Source organism: Perca fluviatilis, chromosome 13 (assembly GCF_010015445.1).
Source record: "Perca fluviatilis chromosome 13, GENO_Pfluv_1.0, whole genome shotgun sequence".
NCBI classification, from domain to species: domain Eukaryota; kingdom Metazoa; phylum Chordata; class Actinopteri; order Perciformes; family Percidae; genus Perca; species Perca fluviatilis.
The window spans coordinates 23,513,316-23,538,084 of record NC_053124.1 but is presented as its reverse complement, the minus strand read 5'-3'; the positions used below and the strand labels follow the sequence as shown (position 1 = coordinate 23,538,084).

The following is a 24,769-nucleotide window of genomic DNA, read 5'->3' as shown; positions in this document are numbered from 1 at the left end:
CACAGTTTTTAACACATACATACACATTTGTACATAATCTAACAAGTGTGGTGCAGTGAGAATTGTGCCATAAATAATCCTTAAACGGTCACCGAGTCTTCTACATCTTGATTAAGATCTTTAGGCTGTGACAGTAATTACCTGCCAGGTACTCGTCTTAACCACAATGCAAGACCCCCGGGGAGGAAAAGGGGAAAGCTTGAAGAGGAAACAAGAGACAACAGAGAGAGGAGGGAAAGGAAGTATAATGAAAACATAGAACTTGGAGTTTTAGTAAAAACCAGAGCTGGGGAAGTTAGGATTTTTAAGAGGGAATGAAGGACTCAGAGGGAAGATGGCAACTGATGACATTGAACAAGGTAGTTATAAGCCAAACTAGGAGTTTCCTCTGACAAGTGCATTTCTCCAATTTAGAGTTAGGATTTGTATCTCCTACAGCAGTGACACTTGTTTCATCTGTGGCAGGGAAAAAAAACCTAAAATGCCTCAAAAGAAAATAGAAAGTTTCCAAACCTTCACTGGGGATGTCTCCTTGCAAATACAAACTATTCCTCTTCTATTCTGTTCTATTCTTCTTCACACACACTATACATGTACAAAACCTGGACAACATATATGCATACTTGAATACAAGACTCTGAGAGTAAAGACAAAATGTCTATCAGCCCAGAAACAATCTTAAACAATGAAAGGAAGCATCTGATCACTATGGCGAACGAATTAAGCATTGAAGCATCTGAGCATTTGGGCCAGCCCTAACTGTAAACTGTGTTCCTTTTTAAATATCAGCTGCTCTTGACAGACTGTAAAATGATCAAAATGAGTAACTTTGCATTGCAAGATTGCCACTGAGTAAGCTGTACAAACACCATATATGTCCTGTTGTGTTTAACCAGGCATCCGTGATCTGATACACCAACAAATGTCAGCCTATCTCTGCCGAGGAATAACAATGGATCGTCACATATCCTCCTCTCTTCTATCTATATCTCCTCTTCCTTTTGTTCATGTTTTGTCAGGCATTGTAGCTCCCGTCTTTTCACCTCCTACGAATTAAGACTAGCGTTCAGCCATCAATCACACGAGTGCAGTCTTAAACAGAACAAGGGACGAGGGCTGTAAAACTTATTTGTCCATCAACTCCCACTAACAGGCTGATTCACAGTTATCTTGCCAGTCTTGGGCTGTGTGGGATATTATTTGGTTTGATTTCTGCAGCCGTTCTGGTTTATTTGGTTGTCAGAGAGAGGTGCGAAGGTAGTGTGCACGCTACCTGCTTGCCTTGTGACCACTGATCCATGAAGACAAACTCATTTTCACCCCCGTTGGTAATGAAGAATCAAATCCTTTTGTTTAACGGCAGTGGGTTTAGCACACAATTGTCTTTACTTCTGCCTGCGCCTAGAGCAGGCCAAGTGGATTTTGCTTAAGTGCTTTGTGCTCTCTCACTGAGACAGATGATTCATTTAAAGAGTCATTCAAGCATATGTTGTTAGCTTGCTGCCTTTCATACACTGCCTCATGGCTCCCGGTCACACACACATGCACACATGCACAAACATTCAAACTCACACACATGCACGTGGATAGTTGCACGGATGTATATGCATAGGTCCGCTACTGCTACCTACTTCAACTTTTCTGTTTCTGGTAATTATCAATGCAAATTCCAAGGAGTGATTGCATAACGCCACAGCATTAAAGCACCTTGTAACATTCAAATCAGATTTGCTTGCTTGTGCTTTTGAATCATAATTCCTCAACCCACAAATACAAATTCTCAAGGTAATTTATTGTTTATTTGTGTTTGTGAATGTTGGACTTACATTCATCTGGGGTCCGTTTCAGAAGTTTGTTAACCCTGAGATGAGGGAAACTCGGGGTTTTCTGTTTCAGAAAGGGAGGTTATTTAAACATGAGAGAGAGGGGGAACTCCAGCCCGTTTCAGAAAGAGAGGTAACTTAACCTTAGAGTCAGTTACTATGGTAACTGAGTCTGTGAACCTAACCTGGTCGGGAGCAGGTTTTCTTCTCCTCCCTCTGATACGGCGCTCTCATTTCCTTATTCATTCATTCAGTCTGTATCAGGCGCATTTTAGCGCAGTTTATCTGCATGAATACAAATACAGTGTTGGTTCATTAATTATGTTAGGCAGACTATAAAACATTTTTTTTTTTCTCTCAAAACATGGCATTTCTTTTTCCCATCGCAGGGTAAATCAACTCAGAGTTCAGGATTAGACTCCTTCCTGAAATGGGCCCCAGGTGGCCAGAAACATGACATTAGGCAACACTTGGTAGGTGATTATATGTCAATATTGTGTTCATTGCTTGTTCCGCTGCTCGCTCCAAAGTCGCAAAATAGATCAGTTAATGGTTTAAAGTGCATAGGAATAAAATAGAATAACCAATAGCTTCTTTCACTGTGTAAACAGTAACAGTGTTTAATTTCTGTCTCTTTGCACACTTATGCTACTGGTCACTGTAATTTAGTTCTCAGGTTAGGAATTAAGCCTCCTCAGGTTTTCTAAAATCACCTAATTTCTTGTCGAGAAAGCGATTATCATACAGTGGGTGCTTGAATAAAAAATGTATTTGAATTTCTGTCAGTACTTCAGTCAGCTTTCTCCACACTCGCCCTTACACTTGAAGAAGCAGAGAGCCAGGCTTGTTAAAAGAAGGATACATAATAGCCCTTCATTAGTGTACTGACTCATATGCAGCGTATCTGAGTTTCATCCGATCCAATTGATATAGCTTACTCTCCTGCAAACCTGGGTCAAATAGCACTTGTAAATTATTCAGTGTTTATTTTAACCTACATAGAGTACTAGATGGGTTGGGTGTTACTACAACAAGACAAACACAAAAAAACTAAAATGCTGAAACACTTTTCTTTGACTCTCTTTACTTCTTTGGTGTTCTGTTTGTTGTTTAATTTTACCCTAACCATCTGGCAAATACATTACAGTAGCTAAACTCATTTTCAAATGCTATACTGCTCTCTTCTTGTATTGCTTTTTATGAGGCATTATCCTGTACTACTTTGTTCTATCCATTTTTTCTTTCACATTCCCACCCTCTCCATGTCACTCAGTCCTTCCTTCCTACCTTGCTTCCATCTGTAGCAATGTTTTGCACTGTTTCTTTGTCCTGATGTTGTTTTTCTCTCCAAAGCCCCCTCTTTTTTTGTTCCTCCTCCTCTTTCTACTTGGCAAACAGTTAGTACATTATTTGTGCTCATAGCAGGTATTGCCGGAAGGGCTTGTACATGACATGTTACTACAATTACATTCACAGTAAAGCAAGGAAGACTACTTGGGGTAATGTTGGTTATCTTGCATTTTAATACAATGAAATGAAGAAGGATAGATCATACTTATCTCAGGAATCAGATGCTAAGATACACTACACAATTGTTTGCACAAAAAGCTTTCTGCAACATCTGATGCTTCCTGTGGTGTTAAAGGGGTCAGTCCTAATCCCTCAGTACTTCCTGTGGCGTGAGTTCCTCCCTCCCAATTGGCTGGGATGGATGTAGAAGGAAACGCTGCCATCCAGTAACATGGCAGATGTCTCTCACTGTGTGCTTACTCAGTGTCAAGTAGGCGGTGAAAACAGGTGACACGTTTATTTGCGGGGCGTTTGCGAAGAAAGCTTTGACGATTAGTCATCATTTGTGCAAATGTTCCCTCTCTTCACTTTCACTTCCCGAAGAGACTGATCTTGATTTTAAAATGGATAAATAAAAAACTGTTGGCACACATGGCATTCAAGTACTTTGGCAAAAGGGCTCTGCTTTACTCCTACACTAGTAGACTTCACCATACAACTTGACTGCAGTTATCTATTTAGACAAAAAGCCTACCTGTTGCATGGAGAACAGATGATGATTATGAACTATGAACTATCTCACTCTATGCCTGGCTCTTCAATGCACACATTTTTTCATTTTCTGGCATTTTATAGACTAAACGATCATCAAAATAATCGATAATACTTGTAATAATTGTTTTGTAATATGAACAACTTCGTGATCTAATCCACTTGTTGCCATTTTTGTTGCATTTCTTCTGTAGCCATTTTTCTGACTGCTGCAGAAAGATGAATCTTAATGGAACCAGGTCAACCCTGGTCAATTGGTCCAACACCAGGCCTATGTAGGCAGCAATTCACAGTTTTGGAACAGGCTAAGAATGAAGAGTGATTAAGATTCAGGAATAACTACTCTATGATTTGTGTTTTGTGGTTGATAAAACATTTAAGGTTTTTAAACCCCCCCCCAAAAAACACACCCCCCCCCCCCCCAAACCCCAATAATCAGATGTCAATCTGGAAACAACTAATTGATTGCAGTTGATTACACTATCTTGCTAACCTCCTCTCGTTCCCAACGTCTGTTGACCCAGACATATTAAAAACCTACAGGTAGGCACCTGAGAGCGTGTTATCGAGAGAGGAGTGTGCCCCGCAAAGACACACACCAGAGAGCATTGCTATCCTGTCGCACAGTAGGAACACTGTTGTCACCGGCGGTGTAATGTGCGTATAATTTGAACACTCATGCACTCACATAAAGCTCTGACTGCTGTGCTGTGACTGGAGGGCATGCCGGGACATGGCGCCCTGTTGCAGCAGCAGCAGGAGCAGATATGGCAGTATTGATATGGCTAATGAATGTATACTGTAGACTCCCCCTAAGTAATACTTGACTACAATCTCCAGAGTCTCTCCCCAGATCTACAGCACATATGATGTTTAACATTCATCATATGTATCCTCCTTTGCCTGCTGATGCCCCCTTTGTATCCGCAGGGACCTACACACCCTGACACTAACAATATATCCATTTACACAGAACGGGCTTGATGCGATGCGTACTCTCGACTGTGTGCTGTGCTAAGGTTAAGGTAGGTGTCTAGCTCAAGGGCGATGCGGTGTAGCGGTGCCAGGTATGGTCCCGCTGGGAATCCAGGAGCCTCGTCATGTATTCAGACCCCCAGCTGGTAAATACACGTTTAATGCTACGGAGTCAGCAGGGGAGAGCGGTGTGCACAGAATACACGATCACTACAAGTGATTTACTTTGAAGCAGCAAGGGTGTGAGAGACTGGAAGGAAGATTTTCAGTGTCAGCACATGAAAACTGAACACTGCCTTACACTATATGAAAGAATACGGAGTAAAAAGTTTCAGATTCTGCAGTAGTTTTTTGGCAGATGTTACAGAAATATAATACCTATACACATACATTATGTATGGAGGGATGCGAGGATGGCGCCCCGAGCAGTTGGGGGTACGGTGCTTTGCTTAAAGTGCTCATATTATGCTCATTTTTCAGGTTCATAATTATATTTAGAGGTTGTACCAGAATAGGTTTATGTGGTTTAATTTTCAGAAAACACCATATATTTGTTGTACTGCACATTGCATCTCACTTCTGTACCATCTTTGTTAGGAGTCGCACATGTGCAGTAAGCACTGCTAGCTAGTCAGTTGCAGAGTATGAGGGATTGCCACGCTAGCAGCTAGGCGAGCATTATAACATGTATAACAAAGTGACACACATTCGTCACGGAAGTAAAGGCTGGACTACAATAGAGCGTTTGGAGCAGTTTGTGAAGTGTTTTCTCTGGAAGATGGTAAGTCCCTTTGGGGTGGACTTTGGGCTTTTTCACTTTGTAAACCTATAACAAAAAGCACAAAAAGATATATAACACAATAAAGGAAAGGGGAATAGCCAAAAAGCATAATATGAGCACTTTAAGGGCACTTCATCAGTTCCCAGGACACCACTCTACCAGTCCACTCTCTGTACACTCTTCCATACAGGGACTTTAACCAGTGATCCTCCAGTTCCCAAGCCACACCCCCACGGATTGAGCTACCGGCAACCTGAAAATGTATATAATTAGTTGTTAAATGCTCCACTGTGTTCACCAGCTAGTCGCTAACTTTGTTTGTATGTTTCATGCTGAGCTGGAGGTGTACATACAGTGGGTTTTTAGAGCTTTTTTACTGAAGACTGCTGCCTGGAGATGACACCGATGAGAGCTGTGAGAGTGAACCGAAACAGTGAGCTGAAAGATGCTAAAACGCTGCTTCCGGCTGAGGGAAACTGCAGAGTCAGATGATAATTCTCTGTTGGTGTGTCACTACAAATACTGCTTTCACATTACACATAATATGTTTTTTATTATTCATATATAGAATATTGATTTGTGCAGTTTTAAGGGCAAAAGCACTTTTGGTGACTGAGCATTTTCTCCTCACATTCAACACTAGTGTAGGGGGAACTCTACAAGGTACTAATTTTCCCACCAACAAAAACATGTCTCGTGGCACAGCAGCCACAAAACATCATGTCTATTGAGTAAAGGAAATAATGCTCCCCTTTTTGTGCCTTGGGATACTCACTCTATTGCAGTTACGCTGTTCATTATCTGTATTGCACTCTCCTCCCACAAAAATTTAATGCAACAAGTTCACTCATGTTCTCTGTGGGGTTGTTCAAATGCATTGTGGTAAATCTATGGAAAAGCCAAAGCTGAGTTAGAGAAGTCGATTTGAGTGAGAGTGGGTACGCCAAAATGTACTTTGCTCATAATAAGTGACAGAAAGCGTTGGACATCACAGACCGTAAGTTTATCCAAGTTAAGACGTTTCCATCAACCCCAAATATTTTCGATTTTACATCCAATGATTTTTATCTGTTTCAAATTTATCAAATGCACTTTCATCTCAAGAAAAGTAAACTCAAAGAGAAAACTCTTTAGCATATTCACGAATATTTAATTTACAGAGAAACTCAAGACTGCCTGCTTGATGACATTGCAGATTCAGGTCGCCTGCTTTCTTGCTTTATGAGATGTGAGTTATTTTGTAAATCATGTTTAAGCAGCAAACATTGTGAGTAACATCAATTTCTAACGAAACTGAGTAGTGTCTACAACGACTACCTTCGAAGTCACTGTTCCATTATCTTTAGTGTGACTATTATCGCCACTGTTCATCACACCCCCAACAGCCCCCTTCAGACACTGCCTACCAAGAGTCTGGGTCTGCTGAGGTTTCTTCCTAAAAGGGAGTTTTTCCTCGCCACTGTCGCAATAGCTACTGCTAATGCTTGCTCTTGAGGGAATTACTGTAATTGTTGGGGCTTTGTAAATTATAGAGTGTGGTCTGGACCTACTCTATCTGTAAAGTGTCTCGAGATAACTCTTGTTATGATTTGATACTATAAATAAAATTGAATTGAATTGAATTGTTTAACAGCTTTAGGTACTACTTTAGGTCTTCAGCGGTCTTCAGTACCTCAGAAGCTCAATTTAGTTGGTCATTTATGTAATTATTAACCCATGTTTCTGCATTATTTCTACTTTATGTAAGACATACTTTGTAACTGTGCTTTGGACCACAATGTGTTCAGGTGTGAGGAAAGAAAACTAAAACTTTGCAATCAATCTAAAAAAAAAGTGATCCTTCTCACAACACGCACACAACAAACACTCCAAAATGTTCCTGAGCACATGCACATACTTTATGCATACACAGGAGCACTTACACACTCAAAGTCACACTCTCAAACACATGAGCAAGTACTACTAGCCTGCATGCACCGGCGGAACCAATTGTTTGTAGAATTGATTTCTTATTTAATTACCAGAAAAGCAAATTACTTTAAACTCAAAATCCCAGAGCCACTCAAGGGGAATTAAAGTGTTTTCAAAACTTTTCAGTAGAGAGGAAAATTAAATTTTCTTTTCATGGTGATTGTTTATGTCGCTGAAAGGACAGCTTTGCACTTCCACCCAGGTTTACGAGCTGAGTATACACAGCGTCTCCCCAAAGAGAACTGTGAGGGCTTCATCACTGCTTTAATGCATCCCCTACACTGCGAGAATATATATTGTTGAATACTGCACACTTAGGAAACTGCATCAAATGCTGAAAGCTGCTTCTTTAAGTTGTCACTGTGTGAAAAAGGATAATGATGCCATCAGTGGCAATGGTGCCTACAGAACAAACGTGTGCGTTAGATTAAATGGAAATTGAGGAAAACACAAAGAAAATGTCTTGGGTTTTCTTTTTCATCAGTTTGCTTATGATGATTCTGCACGTCATTTTATTGTTTTGTATACTTGACACAGTGCTTGTAGTGTAAAAGTTTGCAATCACATTGAATAAAGATGGTTAAACTACAAAATACATTTTAAATTTGCAGTAAAGGATTTTTCCAGGCGGTTATTTTTCCCCTCGCTTCAAAACAACTCAGATAAGTTCTCAAGATTGAATGTAAGTACATACCAACATAGTGATAATACAAAGAAAAAATTGTTTAGAATGAGCAACTTTTGCATCACACCCTTTGTCTATTTTCAGAACTTTCCCTCACGAGAAGGCAATGCCCACCCATTTCCAGCCATCCTTATTCTCCAAGTTTAACATTTAATTTGTACTATACTTTGCTATTCTATACGATAGTCCGTAGGCAATTTGAGGGGGGGTGCCATCTCCCTATTCAGCAAGATGACCAAAATGCATGCCCCTTGTTGTTAATAATAATAACTTGGATTTATATAGTGCCTTTCAAGGTACCCAAGGTCACTTAACAAATAGGAGGGGAGGGGGGTTAGGGGTCAAAGGACTTAGTGAAAAGAAATGTTTTGAGGTGCTTTTTGAACATGGGCAGGGGTGGGGCAGAGCACACATGGAGTGGTAGACTGTTCCAGAGTGTGGGAGCATTGGTAGAGAAAGCCCTGTCCCCAAAAGTTCACAACCTGGTGCGGGGGGTATCCAGCAGGTCCTTGTCAGAGGACTGCAGGGAACGTGACTGAGTGTAGGGGTGGAGGAGATCTGTGAGGTATTGTGGTGAGAGTCCATGGAGAGATTTGTATGTGAGCAGGCGGATCTTGTAGGTGATGCGTGACTTGACTGGCAACCAGTGGAGCTGTTGGAGGATGGGAGTGATATACTGCCAGGGCTTGGTGTGGGTTAGAACCCTGGCAGCAGAGTTCTGGACATGCTGGAGTCTGCTAAGGGCCTTGGTGGGCAGTCCAGACAGGACACCATTGCAGTAGTCCAGACGGGAGGTGATGAAGGCATGGATGAGTGTCTCAGTTACTGAATGTGTGAGTGAAGGCCGGAGTCTTGAAATGTTTCTGAGGTTGTTAACCTGGCCACCCCCCTCTCCATCCTTTAGTAGCAGAGAGAGTACAGGGGCAGAGGGGTTGTTTAGTTTAATATGTTAGTATAGTCTGCCTGACTCCTTGATCCTTTATCTGACTCAGGTATGTGCAAGTTTAGTCTCGCTTTGCCAGACCTTCCTCCACAGCGCTGCGGAGGAGGGTCTGGCTCTGGCTAGTCCACACAGCATTCCGGGATGGAAGAAAAACATGCTGTGGTTTATTGGCATTTCTTTAAACCAATCTTCTTTGGCGACGCTAAGCGCCGGGCAGATCAACGGTGCCTCTGCAAAATAGCCTCTGGAACTTGTTTTGGTGGAACATGTTTACATTCAAAAGTTGTTTTGGTCGTGCAACAGAAAACTCAGATTGTAGATAGTCTAGCTAGCTGTCTCGATTTACCCTGCAGAGATCTGAGGAGCAGTTAACCATAAAGGTGAAAGCGGAAGGCGACACGCAGCGCCGCCTTCCAACCACAGAATTGATTACAGTTGGCAGAAGAGCAGAAACCTGATAGAGAAAAATAAGATCCCATTACTACACACACAAAGGGAAATTAGAGTTGCCAGTGTTTCTGAGCCAATGGCTCCATGTGAGGTCATCATTATTCACAAACACCTCTCAGGGTAACTGTTGTGAGAGACATGGAAAGTAAGACAGGAAGACAGATGCAAAAGCGAAAACACAGAGTGGAAAACATCGCGAACCCTTCCTTATTGTGAGCCCCACTTCCCTGCTACATCACTGCTGTCCTCCCTGCTGTCGAGTCATCACATTTCTGCAGAAAATGAGATTCGCTGTGCCACAAAGACTGATGATACCCTTTAACCTCAGCTACTGAAGCAGTCCGTTCCAAAATAGAAATTGAGGCTTTTTTCTCTGCTCTTTGAAGGCCTCTCATATCTTATGTTTAAGTGCTGTTGACTTTGAACATGCCCTGTTCGAGTCTTGATAGGCCGCTGTATCAGCTGAGCGACTTGAGGGGGATTGTTTCCTTCAAGTATGCTCGAAGTACACTCAACAAGCATATCCCAAGGGCAAATTGGATAGCACTGTGGTAATCGACTTGCTTTCTTCACTTCAGCGGTATATCATTGGCTTAGGAGCTTGTCCTAGAATCAGGAATGTTGTTGTAATTTCACTCATGTCTCTGTCTTTGGTTACATTGTATGGAGAATTTACAAGTAATTGTCATACTGAGATACCAGGGGCCAAATGTATATCATTACCCCGCACATAAATAGCTATTTATAAAGGAAGAATGTGTACACATAACGCCTACTTCATTCTACACTGAGCTGATATAATGTAGTGGAGACTTTATTTATTTAGGTTATTAGCTAATGTAACGGATTGGACTTTTTTGCAGTCTAGACAGCAATCTAAAATATGAAAATATAAGAACAGTGCAGACTTTATTTTATTGTCCTGTGTTTGGTATTTTCATTTTATCCTTAATTGTGAAGTCTGTTTTCTGCTATGAACTGTTCTGGTAATTGATATTACTGCCGATCGTGGTTTACAGGGACGTGTGATAACTTCATGATAATACAGGAGCTAAAATAGCCACAGCTATGCATAATGACAGCTGCTCTGGCTTTGTTTGAGGACTTCGGCAAGACAACAGACAGCTATTGTGCTTCCTCTTTAGTTTTTCTTTTCATTTCTGCTCACAGTCCAGAGACTGGTGCAGCACAAAGGTATTGATAAGAAACAGATGGTTATTTTCATATCAATGGCTAACTGCGGTAGTGAATCCTACAAGCAAAGGTAATCTTTGCATACCTGTATTTAGACAGGTGTGGAGGAGAATAAGTGATCAGTCCAAGTAAAACAAAATCTGCTCCCAAGTTTAATAAGCTTATTGATTAGCTATGGTTCATTCAAGCAACCATTATCATGCTTTTTACACGGATGCATATATACACAGATACTGTTTGTATGTGTGTGTGTATATATATATACAGATACTGTATGTATGTGTGTATTTATATATATATATATGTGTGTGTGTGTGTGTGTGTGTGTGTGTGTGTGTGTATATATCCGATGAAGGTTCTTTGCCAAAATGTAGTTAACTGTGGTAGTGGAGATCAGGCTCACGCACTGTGCCCAGTTTCACATTTACTGAGATTCATAAAAGAACCAAGCATACAAATAGGCTCATAAATATGACGAAAAAGAGGGATGCTTATTTTTCTTTGAGCATTTGGTGTGAATTGTAAACATACACAGAGTTTAATGCAACATCTTGCTATTCACTTTTGTTATTTGCTGTCTGCGCAAATTACGACAGAATATTTAAGTTATGGGCTATTTTTGCTGTTTCAATAACCACACAAGGGTATCAGAGGTTCACGTAACCAGTTTAGCTGCACAAATTACTGTATGACTGTAGGAATATAACCAGCAGCCAGGTTTGTGCAGGTAAACAAAGCCACTTGTTTATTTGTGTTTTTTTAGAGAAGGCAAGTTTCTTAGGAAGTGGAAGATTAAGAGAAAGGGATACGAAGAGGAAAAGAATATCACGGTTAGCACACAGGGAGAGAAAGTGAGAGAGTGGAAGAATCTCATAGAGACTCAGACACGGGGAGGGGGGGGAAACTATTCTCTGAGAACACAATGCCAGTGTGCCGTGCTCCAGCTAAATAAATTATCACGGGGGCTATTTTTAAGCTGAAGTGTAAATGCAGTAATCCTTGGAGCAGGAGCTGCGAAGAGCCAACACACAGAAGCCACATCAGGGAATACAGCTCTGCCTTTATCTTCCCCTCCCGCCCGCCCCTGTCTCTCTTCCCTCTCTCTCTTTTTTTCTCTCACACACACATCCACCACTCCCAGCACTTCTATCTTTTTTCGCTTTATCCGTTTCCAGTTTCCCTCTTCGTTTTTCTCTTTCTTTTCTCCTCTGCCTTTCATATGGTAAAAGCCTCCTTTCTGTGTCGGAGTATTTTGCTTATCACTGAGCCCTCTATGGGGACTCCACTGGGTTCTATTGTAACAAACAATAACAGACTTTTGAACAAGACAGGGAGGGGAAACATGTAAGTGGCACGCAAAGAAGCAGCAGTCAGAGCATATTAGGCCACAGTGGGTCATTCTGTAACTTGCAAACAAATCTTTCTTAGCAGATGTGTTATAATGTTATGGATTTTGTTTGTGCTCTAGTCCCTGTGGGAGAATGTTGTCACGCTAAGGGAAAGTTTCTCTTAGAAATCATAGTTCCTTGGCTGTTTTGGTATAGGGGAGGGAGAACCTCCTCGGCTGCTGTTTAATAGCACATAATGGGGTGTCGTTAATCACCAGCGCATGCTGTGGTTTCACAAGGTTAATGGCAACGTAGCCATGCTCTCGACTGTGTCCCATTCCTCAGGTATTTATCAGAGTCAGCAGGAACCTGAGAGCTTGGGGCAGTTCCTAGTTCTCTTACTCACCGTGTCCACTGTGTTGTCTCTCTTACCTCTTTCTCACTCCACCTCTCCCTTTCTCACTCTGTTCCTCAATGTGTAATACACTTAAAGTAATAATCTTGAATATTTCTATTTAAATACATGTCTGTTCAGTTAGTATCTATCGCCGAATGAGTTAACACTATGGTGACTGAGCCTGTGGCCCACTGATGAAAGCCCTTTGCCATTTGCAGTAATACGAACTAGATGTCTGTAGCGACATTCCTAGGAAAACCCTCACTACTGTTTGGATCTCTGGGAAGTGAGATCCATGCATGTAATATGAAGCTACAGTCAGCGGCCTGTTAGCTTAGCTTAGCACAAAGACTGGAAACATTGGGAAACAGCTGGCCTGGTTCTGTCTAAAGGTAACAAATCCACCTACCAGCACCTCTAAAGCTCACTATTAACATGTTAACCTTAGTGTAAAACGACATGTTGTGGGTTTTTGTGTCAGAATATTTCTTGGCTTCCAGGAGTGGTATCAATCATCTAACTTCTCAGTAAGAAAGCAAATAAGTGCATTTCCCAAAATATTAACCTATTTTCTAAGATCTCAATTATTATTTCTACAGCAGGCTAAATGCTGTTTAGTGTTGCTATTCAGTCAACAGGAACTATTTTAGGAACTGGAATATAAAATGCAGTATCATAGCTATTCCTTGTGATTCATCATGATGAAATACTTCTAACCTCGGCCATGTTTTCAAACCATTAACCACCAAAGATGTTGCTATAGCCTTGGGGTAATCACACCACTAATGTGAGCATAGTAAGACTAGGGTTTTCCAGTTAACACCATGAGTCATCTAAAGGCATATCTACAGACATTTTTACACGTACAGTACAGCCGTGCTTTCACCAACATAGACGTGCAAATATAGATACATGCAGACATCAGCATACATGCGCTAAAATAAATGATGGCTTGTTTTAGCTGTTCCACTTTTTGCTCCTTTGCATCGCCATCTTCAAGCCCTGAAGGCCATGACAGCTCTGTGTCAGGAGAGATATCCTGCATGATAGAGCAGCACAGTAAAGAAATGGTACTGAGCTCAGTTTGACAGTCCCCTGCTGAGCAACTAAAGGAAGCTAAAGCATGGAGGCAAGGTGTGTGTGTGTGTGTGTGTGTGTGTGTGTGTGTGTGTGTGTGTGTGTGTGTGTGTGTGTGTGTGTGTGTGTGTGTGTGTGTGTGTGTGTGTGTGTGTGTGTGTGTGTGTGTGTGTGTGTGTGTGTGTGTGTAGGCACAATTGTAAACAAATCCAACTTGACACACAACTAGAATACCGAAATACAAGCACTTTGAGAACTACCATTCCTCTGTCTCTTGCTCTGCATAAAATAGACTTATTTACTCAACCTCACTGGGTTACGCTGATGAGGAGCGCTGCTTTAAAGAGATAGACGAAGAGAAGGAGAGGGGGAAAACTTCCTGTCAGTTGTTTATGTTGTTGAAATCAGGGCAGGAAAAGAAGCAGGCGTGCTCGCTCGAAGTCGCAGAATAAGATGACCTATTTTAAACACACGCTTCAAGACAGGGCTCTCACAATTCTCCATATATGTAATCTATTGCCATGTATGCGCCTGTGTGTGCATATACTGGATGTGTCAGTGGCCTTACCTAAGTAATCTGAGTTTTCACTTGGATTAGCGACCCAAACCTGTGGGAAGATGTGATGTGGCTGGACTCAATGACCCCTCAGTTTCAACAACCTTCCTACCTTCTGCTTGAGTCAGACGGACAGTTTATCTCACCGCCATCTTCATTTTGGTCTGTTGGTGAGTCAACATAGTCCAGAACACAGCCGTGTTGACAGTACTTTTAAAGGTGTGAAGAAGACTAATTATTACTTATTACCACCACAGTGATGATTGGTCAGATTTTTATGCAAGTTAATCTTCAGCAACCAGGTTGATAATTAACAAACCAGATTGTGTCATGTAATGGTTTGGATTTATGTTCTCATTTTTGCTTATTATTGCTGCTTGAGGTTAATGCCAACTTATTTTTGTACCTTGACTGCCTTTGCGTCTTCACATCCAGCCCAGTATCTCTATGTATATATTGGATGATTCCACATCTCACAAACTACGTCCAATGCCAATATTCAGTGCATGAAATAGCATAGGTTTGTGTCCTGTCACTGACCTGCAGTCATCTTTTTTTATTTTAGTAGTTTAGTGGTTGCCTTGTGCCCACATTATAGAAAGCAAAAATGTATTTAAAAAATAAATTGTTCTTGTAGATGAATTTGCAGAATCGTACAATACTAACAGTATTGTTTGGCAACAGGGCTGTTACATTATTGTGATGACGATAGTAGTCTGTGCCCTCATGTACTGTACATAAACTGTGACACCCTTAAAGGTGTCAAATGAAATCAACCATTATTTTTTTTATTTCTCTTGTGAAAACATGTACCTCTTTAGGCCTCTGAAAATCCTTAAAAAAAACAATCTGAGAAGGAAAAATATAATAATATCTTTCTTTGAACTGCTCACACATCATCTCCTCGCCAAGGCCATAACCTATGATGAACGGTCTTATGCTTCATTTGAAAGGGTCACAAGCCAAAAAGTTTGGAAACCGCTGCTCTAAAGAAGTGTTGGCTGAGTTACTTTTTCTTCTGGTCATCTATTTTGTACATTTCTGACTTGGTGGTGATTAATGGTAGCCTGACATGGTCATACTCAAATTCTAGTGAGAACCTCGAATAATGTGTGCGGGGCTAAGTTCGGCTGGCATCCAGGCTAGATTAATAGTAGTGAGACCTGTCATATGGTGCAGTGTGTGTGACCTGTGTTTCTGGCATCTAGAACTGACAGACTCCATTCTTAACAGGGTATCACTTTCTACTATATAAAAAGAACTTGCTATAACTCACAAAGAAGAGTGAGTCTTGTCCAGCCATATCCTTCTTTCATAACTGATGTGTTGACTCTTCTCTCGTAGTCTCCCATATTTCCTTTAATACAGTAAATGAAGGTATCCAATCAAATTTCTTATTGTCAATAAATCCCCCCAAAAAAGACAAAAACCCACATGTGTTAGCCCATCTCACAACAACCTCATTCCCTTGTCTGTTGCTCTCAGGCCCAAGCCTTTATTCTAATGAAGATGTAAATCTTTAGGTAAAAAGGGTATTGTTTAAAAAGACGCTCAATCATTTTCTAATACAGCAGTAATTTAAGCAAAAGTTACTCAAACCAGCATTTTTTGGACTATTTTCAACTGCAGAAAAATAGACATTCATTTGACTAGTGAGTATTTAGGAGGATGGTCTATGTGCCACCAACTCAAGATAGATTTCATATACATTATAATGACGAACACCAAGTGCAAACGGCAAAGAGGAATAAGGCTTACCAGGCTTTGGCTGCACAAGCAATACTTGTTAGCAGCATGCTGGTTTGGCATTTGTTGACAATAAGAAAAAAAGTAATTTATTGCTGGCCTTATCCTTTATAATCATCTAAAGGTTTCCATCAGCCAAGCTGTCAGGGTTCCCCCCTGGCAGGTACAGTAAAGCCTGGATCCAGCCTATAGAGCAGATGCCTCAAAGCCGGATGGACAGAATCAGTGCAAATACGCCTTCGTTCACATTTTTACTACGAGACATGGTGGCAGACACGGCTGCACACTGAGGTGTGCTCTGATTAAACAAGCAAGACAGGTCTGATTACAAATGCATGGAAAGAGAGAAGGGGGAGAAATAGATATAAAGAAAGGAGTGAAGCATAGCAGGAGAGATTTTGATGATCCAGACTACCTGTCTCTGAAAAGCTGCTCGTTCGTTAATACTGGCAAATCACGTCCTCATTCGTACGGTGGCACAGGAGACTGAGCCACTGCAGGCTGCTGGAGCACTGTTTGTGTGTGTGTGTACGATGTGCGTGCAAGCATTCATGTGTGAACGTATGGGTATGAAACCGAATCCGTGTGTGAATTACACTGCGGAAGAAGTACATTAATAGATCAACTCTCCCTTTGTTTGGGACGTAAACGTGATGAGTGGGCCTTTTAATTGGTTAGTTTAATAACTGGAGACAAACCGATTGTTCTCTGACATACACACACACACACACACACACACGCAATTACACACCACAGAAACATGCCAAAATTGTAATTCTCTGTCAGGCGCTAGAACACATACACACTCCACACTCATGTCAGGGAGGCATTCACACGCTGGTCTGTTTAATTTAGGTTTGGCAGATTATAGTAATTGTGTTAAAGAAAAGATTTTCCTGAGTAATTTGTCCTTTTCTGTCCTTGAAAACTGAAACAGTGCGGGCTGGAAGATGATCGTTCTCCTTTCTTCTCTTTTTTACACTGCTTTTCAACTGTTTAACCAGATTGGAAAATATGTTCGCATAAAGGTTGTTAAAGCTTCCAGGCTTTTGTTTTGCATGGTTTTATGATAACAATATCTCTTTGATCATACGAAAATGTTTTCCAGGCGATGTAACCACAGCCATAACGGCAAAATGTTCTTTATATTAAGGTGCAGTGTGTGTGTGTGTGTGTGTGTGTGTGTGTGTGTGTGTGTGTGTGTGTGTGTGTGTGTGTGTGTGATGGAGAGAGTCAATGTAAACTACCCATGAAATTAAGATTCAGAACAGAGTTTTCTGTGTTTGTATGATGGTGTAAATGTAGCCGTTTGTGTCTGAATGTGACAATGCAAACTGTCCTTGAAATTAGGATGTAGACCAGGAGGAGCTCTAAATATTCTCACCATTCTCCGGAGGGGGAGGGGGATTTGAAGAATCTTTCGAATGTGCTGACAGCTTGTCAAGGCCCTCCTACAACTGTAATGAATTTCAGCCTTTTGTGGTGTGTGGTCCCGCTGCACTGATAAGCCCTGGCACTAATACAGTTAACAAGTGTGTGTGTGTGTGTGTGTGTGTGTGTGTGTGGGGGGGGCTGACATGGTGTTCATATGCTTTTGAGCAGAAATGGCTTGATGCATTGCAGTGTTTGTCAATGGTGATGATGAACAATTGTACAATTTGTACAAAAATTCCCATTTTATGCTAGTTTATAACTAACTTTACTCCACTACATTTATCAGAAAGCTATAGCTACTAGATTTTACATTAAAGGGCAACTATCATATAGCATTTTCAGGATTATATTTGCATTTTGTGTTTGTACTAGAACATGTTAACATGCTTTAATGTACACTTTATTTTTCATATTGCCCATGGCTGCTACACCTGTATTCACCCTCTGTATGAGTCTGTCTCTTTAAGCCCTCCTCCCAAAAAAGCCCAGTCTGCTCTGATTGGCCAGCGCGCTTCCTGGAATGTCCAGAGCCTCCGCTCCGTGTTTCACCAGCTAGCTAGTTGAAGCTGGAGCTACTGCAACGGAGTAGCTAGCTATATAGCAGGACTTTGTATTGTGAAAAATCTCCAGTAAAGGCTTCTAAACCAAATATTACACAACCGGACATGTCCTAGCAGTAAAGTGACCAGAATTTGGGGAGAAATTACCACCACTGGCTGAGATTAAAGCTATGTCACCTATGTCAGCTACTTAATAGTTAGCAGTATGCTAACGTTAGAGTGTAGTGAAACGAAGTAGCACTTTCTACAGTAGATAAATGCTTTTAAACCAAATACTACTAGCAGAAAATGTTTCAGGAGAAATTGGGGAGAATTTCACGACACTGGCAGCCAAGGTGACATTGTTTACTGCTGTTAGCATGTAGTTACATGGGACAATGTTAACACCAAAGAAGAAAAAAAACACTCCAGTCCTGCCTACTTGGAGCAGATGACCAATCACAGAAGGCCGGCTTAGATTTGCGTAAACTGAGAGTAGAAAAAAAATTTGGAACCGGAGTGTTCAGAACAGTTGGAAATCTGAACGTTTTAGCTCACAGGGATAGGTCTAAAATATGTTTACCTCATTATTTGAAGTTTTGGCAATATTTAACATTAAAATACAACATTATAACATTGTAGATATGACAGAAAACATGGAAAAGCATATGTGACCTTTAAAACAAGAAATGAGTGCCCCAAAAGTCTGCATAGAGAAGTGGTCAGGTTAGATGGATGGATCATCAAAACATCAGACATGGAGAGCACGTTTGTTTCCTGTTTTTTTTTTACCATGATCACAATCGTTACCAAACCTCAATGACATGTATATTATTGTAACCATGACAATGAAGCTCCCCTAACCTTAGTGAAGTAGTAATTCTAACCAAAATCATGCTTTCCTGAAACTTAACCAAACCTTAACCATTATTGTTGACAAATAATATTTTCCACCATCAGTTTAGAAATTGCCAGAAAATTTGTCGTTCTAGAGGGCATGGACAAACAATGTATTTTATTGTTAATGTGGAGACCTTTTTGACGTGCAGTGTCTAGTTGGGGCCTCTTGTCATTTCAAATGTCTAAGTAATGTTAGCAGTTAAACCAAAGAGCAATATCCCCATTAAACTTCTCATATGGTTTCATTTAAATAACCATTTAATGCCCAAAGAGGTAAAACATGCCAATAATTCACAAAAAGCAAAGATTAGTGAATAGTCTTAAAAAAAAAAAATTAATATGAAATGAATACACATTTGTGTAGCAGTACACAACCCCCTTCAAGTTTATCTTGTGACCCTTTGGAGGGGGCTTGACCCCAGGTTTGGAACCACTATGCTATTTTACTGTATATAAAGTAGTCCAAACTAGCTACAACAGTAAAATGCTTCTTACACATGGATGCAACATTTTTATGAATCCGATAATGTAATATATAATAATGTATCTTCTTTTTACATCATGGTATTGGCACTTTTACTTAAGTGAAGAATCTGAATACTTCTACTACTTGAAATCTACTTGAAAGGTCTATCCTCAGACTTTTTCTTACTACACTTCTTTTTCTGTAGCTCCAAGTTTTAAAATATTAACATGACTTCTCAGCACTGTGTTGGATCTCTCTTCTCACCTCTCACAGTTAAATATAGTAATATATAAATCACAATTGGTTTCCTTCCACCGAGCTCTGCATCCACACACACACACACACACACACACACACACACACACACACACACACACACACACACACACACACACACACACACACACACACACACACATCGCACAAGCTGTTGTCAGAGTCGGGCTGGGATGTATCTTTGTGCCTTGTCATCACATGCACCGACTGCGCTTTAAATGTCACTTGTCTCTCTCCGCTTCATCTGCCTGACTCATCCTCCTTGTCTTCACTCTGCATTTGAAGTGTGTGTGTGTGTGTGTGTGTGGGACACACTGACATGTGCTAGTGTTTGCGTTTGATGGACACACCACTGCTCTCCACCTCCCTTTGTACGGCGCCTGCAAGCACAATGACGCTCACTGCATTGATTTTCTCGTGCCATTTTATAATTATGTCTCCTCTCTTTTTCTTCGTCCGCTCTCTCTCTCTTTCTCTCTCTCTCTTTATCTCTTTTATCCTGTCTCTCTTATCTCCCCCCTCTCTCTTATATTTTTCTAATTCCATCCCCCTGATCCATTTTTATGCCCCACTGTGCCCATGCTTGTTATCTCGGCCCTTTCTTTTCCTGTTTGATCTCAACTTCTTCATTTCCTCTCTCATCTACGTCACAAAGCTCGGTTCGGTTTTGCACCCCTCCCCTCTCTTTTTGTGATCGTCGTCATTGTTTCTCTTTTTACTCTTCTGTTTTTGTCTTTTACTTGCCATTTCAGGTTTTTCTCAACCCTTTCTTTCCAACAGGAGCATTGTTTCTTTCCGTTTATCACACACACACACACACACACACACACACACACACACACACACACACACACACACACACACACACAACCCTTCTGTTATTTCCTCTCATTCATTTTCTGTGTTCTGTTTTCTTCCCCTGCAGCCTCTCTGGAGTGCACTCCATCTTCACCATAGCCTGATCTTAAAGGAGGACTACCCAGTCACAAAAGGACGTGGACGCCCACCGCCTTGCCAACCTCCACCCAATATGTGGTGCCCAGACTTCTTTGTGGAACAATCTCCGTCTCACACCTTTGGTCTCCATCCTCATCCGATCTGGAAAAAAAAACTCATGCCTTCTTCCCAGCCACTCCTGAGAAGCTCCCACGACTTCTGATTTGCTGTTTCCTCGCAGTCCAAACAATCTCTCACAGTGTCCTGGAATCCGACCACTAGTTTCCATTACAGGCGTCCCATCTCCAGTCATTTCTGACCTTTGCAGCCAAACCTCCGCTAGACCTCTCACGCTATAACTCTCACACTCCTCTCAGAATCACTTCGCCCCCTCTCCCTCAAGATCCACGGCCACAGCCAAGCCCTTCCCACAATTAATCTACCAAAAATGCAACACTTGCCTTGGCTGAGATTCCTAAAAGCATTCAAACATAAAACATCATTGCCTTGTGATCGGATGATAGTTTCATCTGTGTTTGCTGATTTGCTTCTAGGGAAACCTACCCTACCCTTACAGTAAATAAATGATGCCTACAATCCACTTCTCCATTCCAACTCAAACACAGTCTCTTGGTCTGTTTGTGAAATGTTAGCGCCTTCATTATAGCACCTTAATGTGTATTTTCTTCCATGAGTACTTAGTACTGCTGAGCCTGGCTCTGCCCTACTAAGGACTTTCAGTAGTGGCAACATATAGACTATCTCCAAAACCAGTACTATACACCTCTTCTTCCCTTATTCTTCCTCTTTATCACCTCACAGACTATTTCCACAACTCCAATGGGGTGACACATTTTACACAACCATGCGTGTGTTTTTGTGCTCTCATTCTGTGCATAGATCCTGTAAACGGTGTTTAAAACGTCTTTCATATCTCTTCACTTTTTGCCCTCTCCGTATTGTGGATCACTCTCTTAGGGTAGACAGTAAGCCTGAGAAAGCCTCACTGTGAAAAGACAACCAACAGTTCGTATAGGGAATAAACACTGAACCTGGCATCACACTAGGTACGGATAAGTTGGCTCCTCTGAAAAGAACGACATTGTTGTGAAAAGCAATCTGAAGCAGAACCTGGGGGGAAAAAAGGGATAAACTGCGAGAAGGAAATTCCCTCAGTGTCCCGAAAAACACCGTAAAAATGGGAAAGGGAGTGGCTGAAAGAAAAGAAAAAGGAGCAGGCACAGCAAAAGGGCTTCGTAAAACAAGAGATGCTTCGACTTGAAACTTTACCGCTGATGAGGAGAGAAAAGGAAGAAAATACATCACAGATAACAAGAATAAGAAGAGGCTTTTTCATATCCTCCCCTATGTATCGCTGACTCTTTTATTGTTTTGTCTGCTTTCCATCTCACAGCTTTAAACTATTTTTAGATGAGATGTATTGAAAATAGTGTAGAAGGAGATGTGCTGTGTGCAAAAGCTCATTATGGAAATGTTGTCTGTCAGTCTGTTAGGAAGATGCACTGTATTCTTTTTATCTCTGATAAAAAAAAACTCAATCTCTGCTGTCCATGTGAATAATGGCCACTCACTGTTGATATTATAGGTATTTTAACTGCACTTAAAGCACGTGTCTGTCAAGAAACAAGAAACAAAACAGCTGTTACTCAGACCATCGTCATCTTCTTCCCTATATGTCTATGAGTGTAAATACATTATAAAGTCCTGTAGCCATTATAATGACCTCTCAATATCAGATGCTGATTTCAGTGTAGTGATATTAATCAAACGCTTGTATCCACGCCGGTGTAGCATGAGCTGTTGTCATGGTAACAACATCTTTTTCCTTCCTGGATGGGAGCTGTCAGTCAGAGGAGCACAAAATAGCTGCTGCGTATGGAGCAAGGGGGGAAAAGGGGGTCAGCGTCGGCCCCAAGAGCCATTGCGTTTTAATGGGATTCCATTTGTACACGGTTCCCTCTCTCACACACGCGGTGTCCAGCCATTCATTGTTTGGATAGCAGCTGTAGCCTAATGCAGCAATGACCCGTGAGCAGATTGAATAGTATTGATCAGTTCTTTTCTACAGTCGGTCCTCCAGGACTACTGTACAAAAGCGTGTGTGTGTGTGTGTGTGTGTGTGTGTGTGTGTGTGTTTTGTTTTTTTGTGTTTTGTGTGTGTGTGTGTTTGTGTGTGTGTGTTTGTGTGTGTGTGTGTGTGTGTGTGTGTGTGTGTGTGTGTGTGTGTGTGTGTGTGTGTGTGTGTGTGTGTGTGTGTGTGTGTGTGTGTGTGTGTGTGTGTGTGTGTGTGTGTGTGGACAGTCACATAGGAATGAAGTTGTTCGGATTAAAACACAAGTGGCTATTTCACGGTCGGTTGGAGATGCCGTGTCCATGTCTGTCAAGGCCACAGGAGGAAGGGGAAGGGCTGAAGCTTCCGTTAAGTTTGGAATTTCTTTAGAAAGTGTAAACATGTGAACTGGGAGAAATGGTTTGCAGTGGTTCGTTGGTGAGTTTGAGACCTGATGTGATTTATGCAAACTGACTCTATAACTATTTTCATCAGTATAATGAATTGATATTGATGATATTGTTTAAAGGATATGAGCGTTAAAGAAACTTATACGTTGTGATGAGAAGATTGACTCCACTCCCATGTCAGTACACTATATATCAAGCTACCGCCAGAAACCTAGCTTAGCATAAAAACTAGAAATATCTGGAGGAAACATCTAGCCTTACTCGTGTCCAAAGGCAATAAAATCCACCTACCAGCTCCGCTAAAGCTCACTAATTAATAAGTTATATCCCATTTGTTTAAAAGTCATTTATGCCTTTCAGTTTTATTTGTGCTCAAATATTTCTGAGGATATCCAAACAAAAGTTAAAAGTTGACTTAAAAATCTGTTTATTCGCTTTGTTGCAAAGAGTTAGATTCTAAAATCAAAAGTCTATATCCACCACGTTCCACTTCCGGGATTGCTCTGTGCCCTCGGAAATTCTGTCGGATTTTACTCTTTTCTTTTTTGTCTGTTACCTTCCGCTTTCTTTGTGTTGGAATTTTAAACTCTGGTGGATTTATGAGGACTACGGTTTATTGCTCCTCAGATCTCTGCAGGGTAAATCCAGACAGCTAGCTAGACTATCTGTCCAATCTGAGTTTTCTGTTGCACGACTAAAACTACTTTTGAACGTACACGTTCCACTAAAACAAGTTCCTTCCAGAGGCTATTTTGCAGCGGCACCGTGGCTCTGCCCGGCACTTAGTGGCGCCCATGACGATTGTGATTGGTTTAAAGAAATGCCAATAAACCAGAGCATGTTTTTCTCCCATCCCGGAATGCTGTGTGGACTAGCCAGACCCTCCTCCGCAGCGCTGTGGAGGAAGGTCTGGCAAAGCGAGACCATAAGATCAATAACGTTCTTATATTTGTGCATTAAATATAAAGTCACATCCAGCAGCTTAGCTTAGACTAACATACAGACTGACTCTGTCCAAAAGTAACTAACTGCCTTCCAGCACCTCTAAAGATGTTAATATGTCAGAGATGGGGACTGAAGTCTGAGACTCAGATTCAAGTCGCACTTAAGTCGCACAAACAGCTGACTTCAGACTTTTCATGCAATTATTGCTTTTTAAATATAAGTTCATTCATGTATTTCTATTTTCTTTTATTGGCGCATATACGTATGACGAGCTGCATGTCCCCTGCCCTTTGCCATAATGTGCAACGTAACGCATGCTTAACATGCTTCATGCAAGTTGCACAAGTTACATGCATAACTTCGTAAACAGTGGCAGTAAGCGAAGAGCTACATGCAAGGTGTGTGGCACCAAGATAAATGATGCCGGATCAACAACGTCAAACTTCATCAGGCATCTCAAAACACACCCAGATAGGTCATTCACTTGCTAATGTGAAAGAGATGTTAAATTTAGCATATATTGTCACAGGTAACAAGCTAACCATTGTGTGTGTTGCACAAGTGTTGTGCTAATGCTGGGAACAGGCAAATTGTGTCTTTATAGTTGTATCCATATGATGTGACAGACTTAGGTTAATATTTCACCAGGTTGTTGTTAAATAGCAATACGGAAAGTATCAGTTCTCACATGTTTGCACCACCGTTGGTGTATTAACTTTCAATGCAAATGTTTCCCTCAAACTTTGAACACTGAACAATGTAATAGTAAAAAGACTTGAGACTCGACTTGAACTTGCCCCTCAAA

At 41.2% G+C, this 24,769-nt stretch overlaps 1 protein-coding gene across 3 annotated transcripts in view; it reads left to right on the top strand.

Annotated features, from left to right (window-relative positions):
• The window catches only part of samd12 (sterile alpha motif domain containing 12), a 107,593-nt gene extending 85,492 nt beyond the window's left edge, over nt 1–22,101 (top strand). For all 3 annotated transcript variants that reach the window (XR_005641320.1, XR_005641321.1, XM_039821094.1), the window contains one exon: nt 20,528–22,101. Coding sequence is in view for 1 of the 3 variants with exons in the window: in XM_039821094.1 (XP_039677028.1) it covers nt 20,528–20,559 (32 nt within the window). In the remaining 2 variants the exon portion in view is untranslated. The remainder of the gene's footprint in view (nt 1–20,527) is intronic.
• Nucleotides 22,102–24,769: the final 2,668 nt, after the last annotated feature.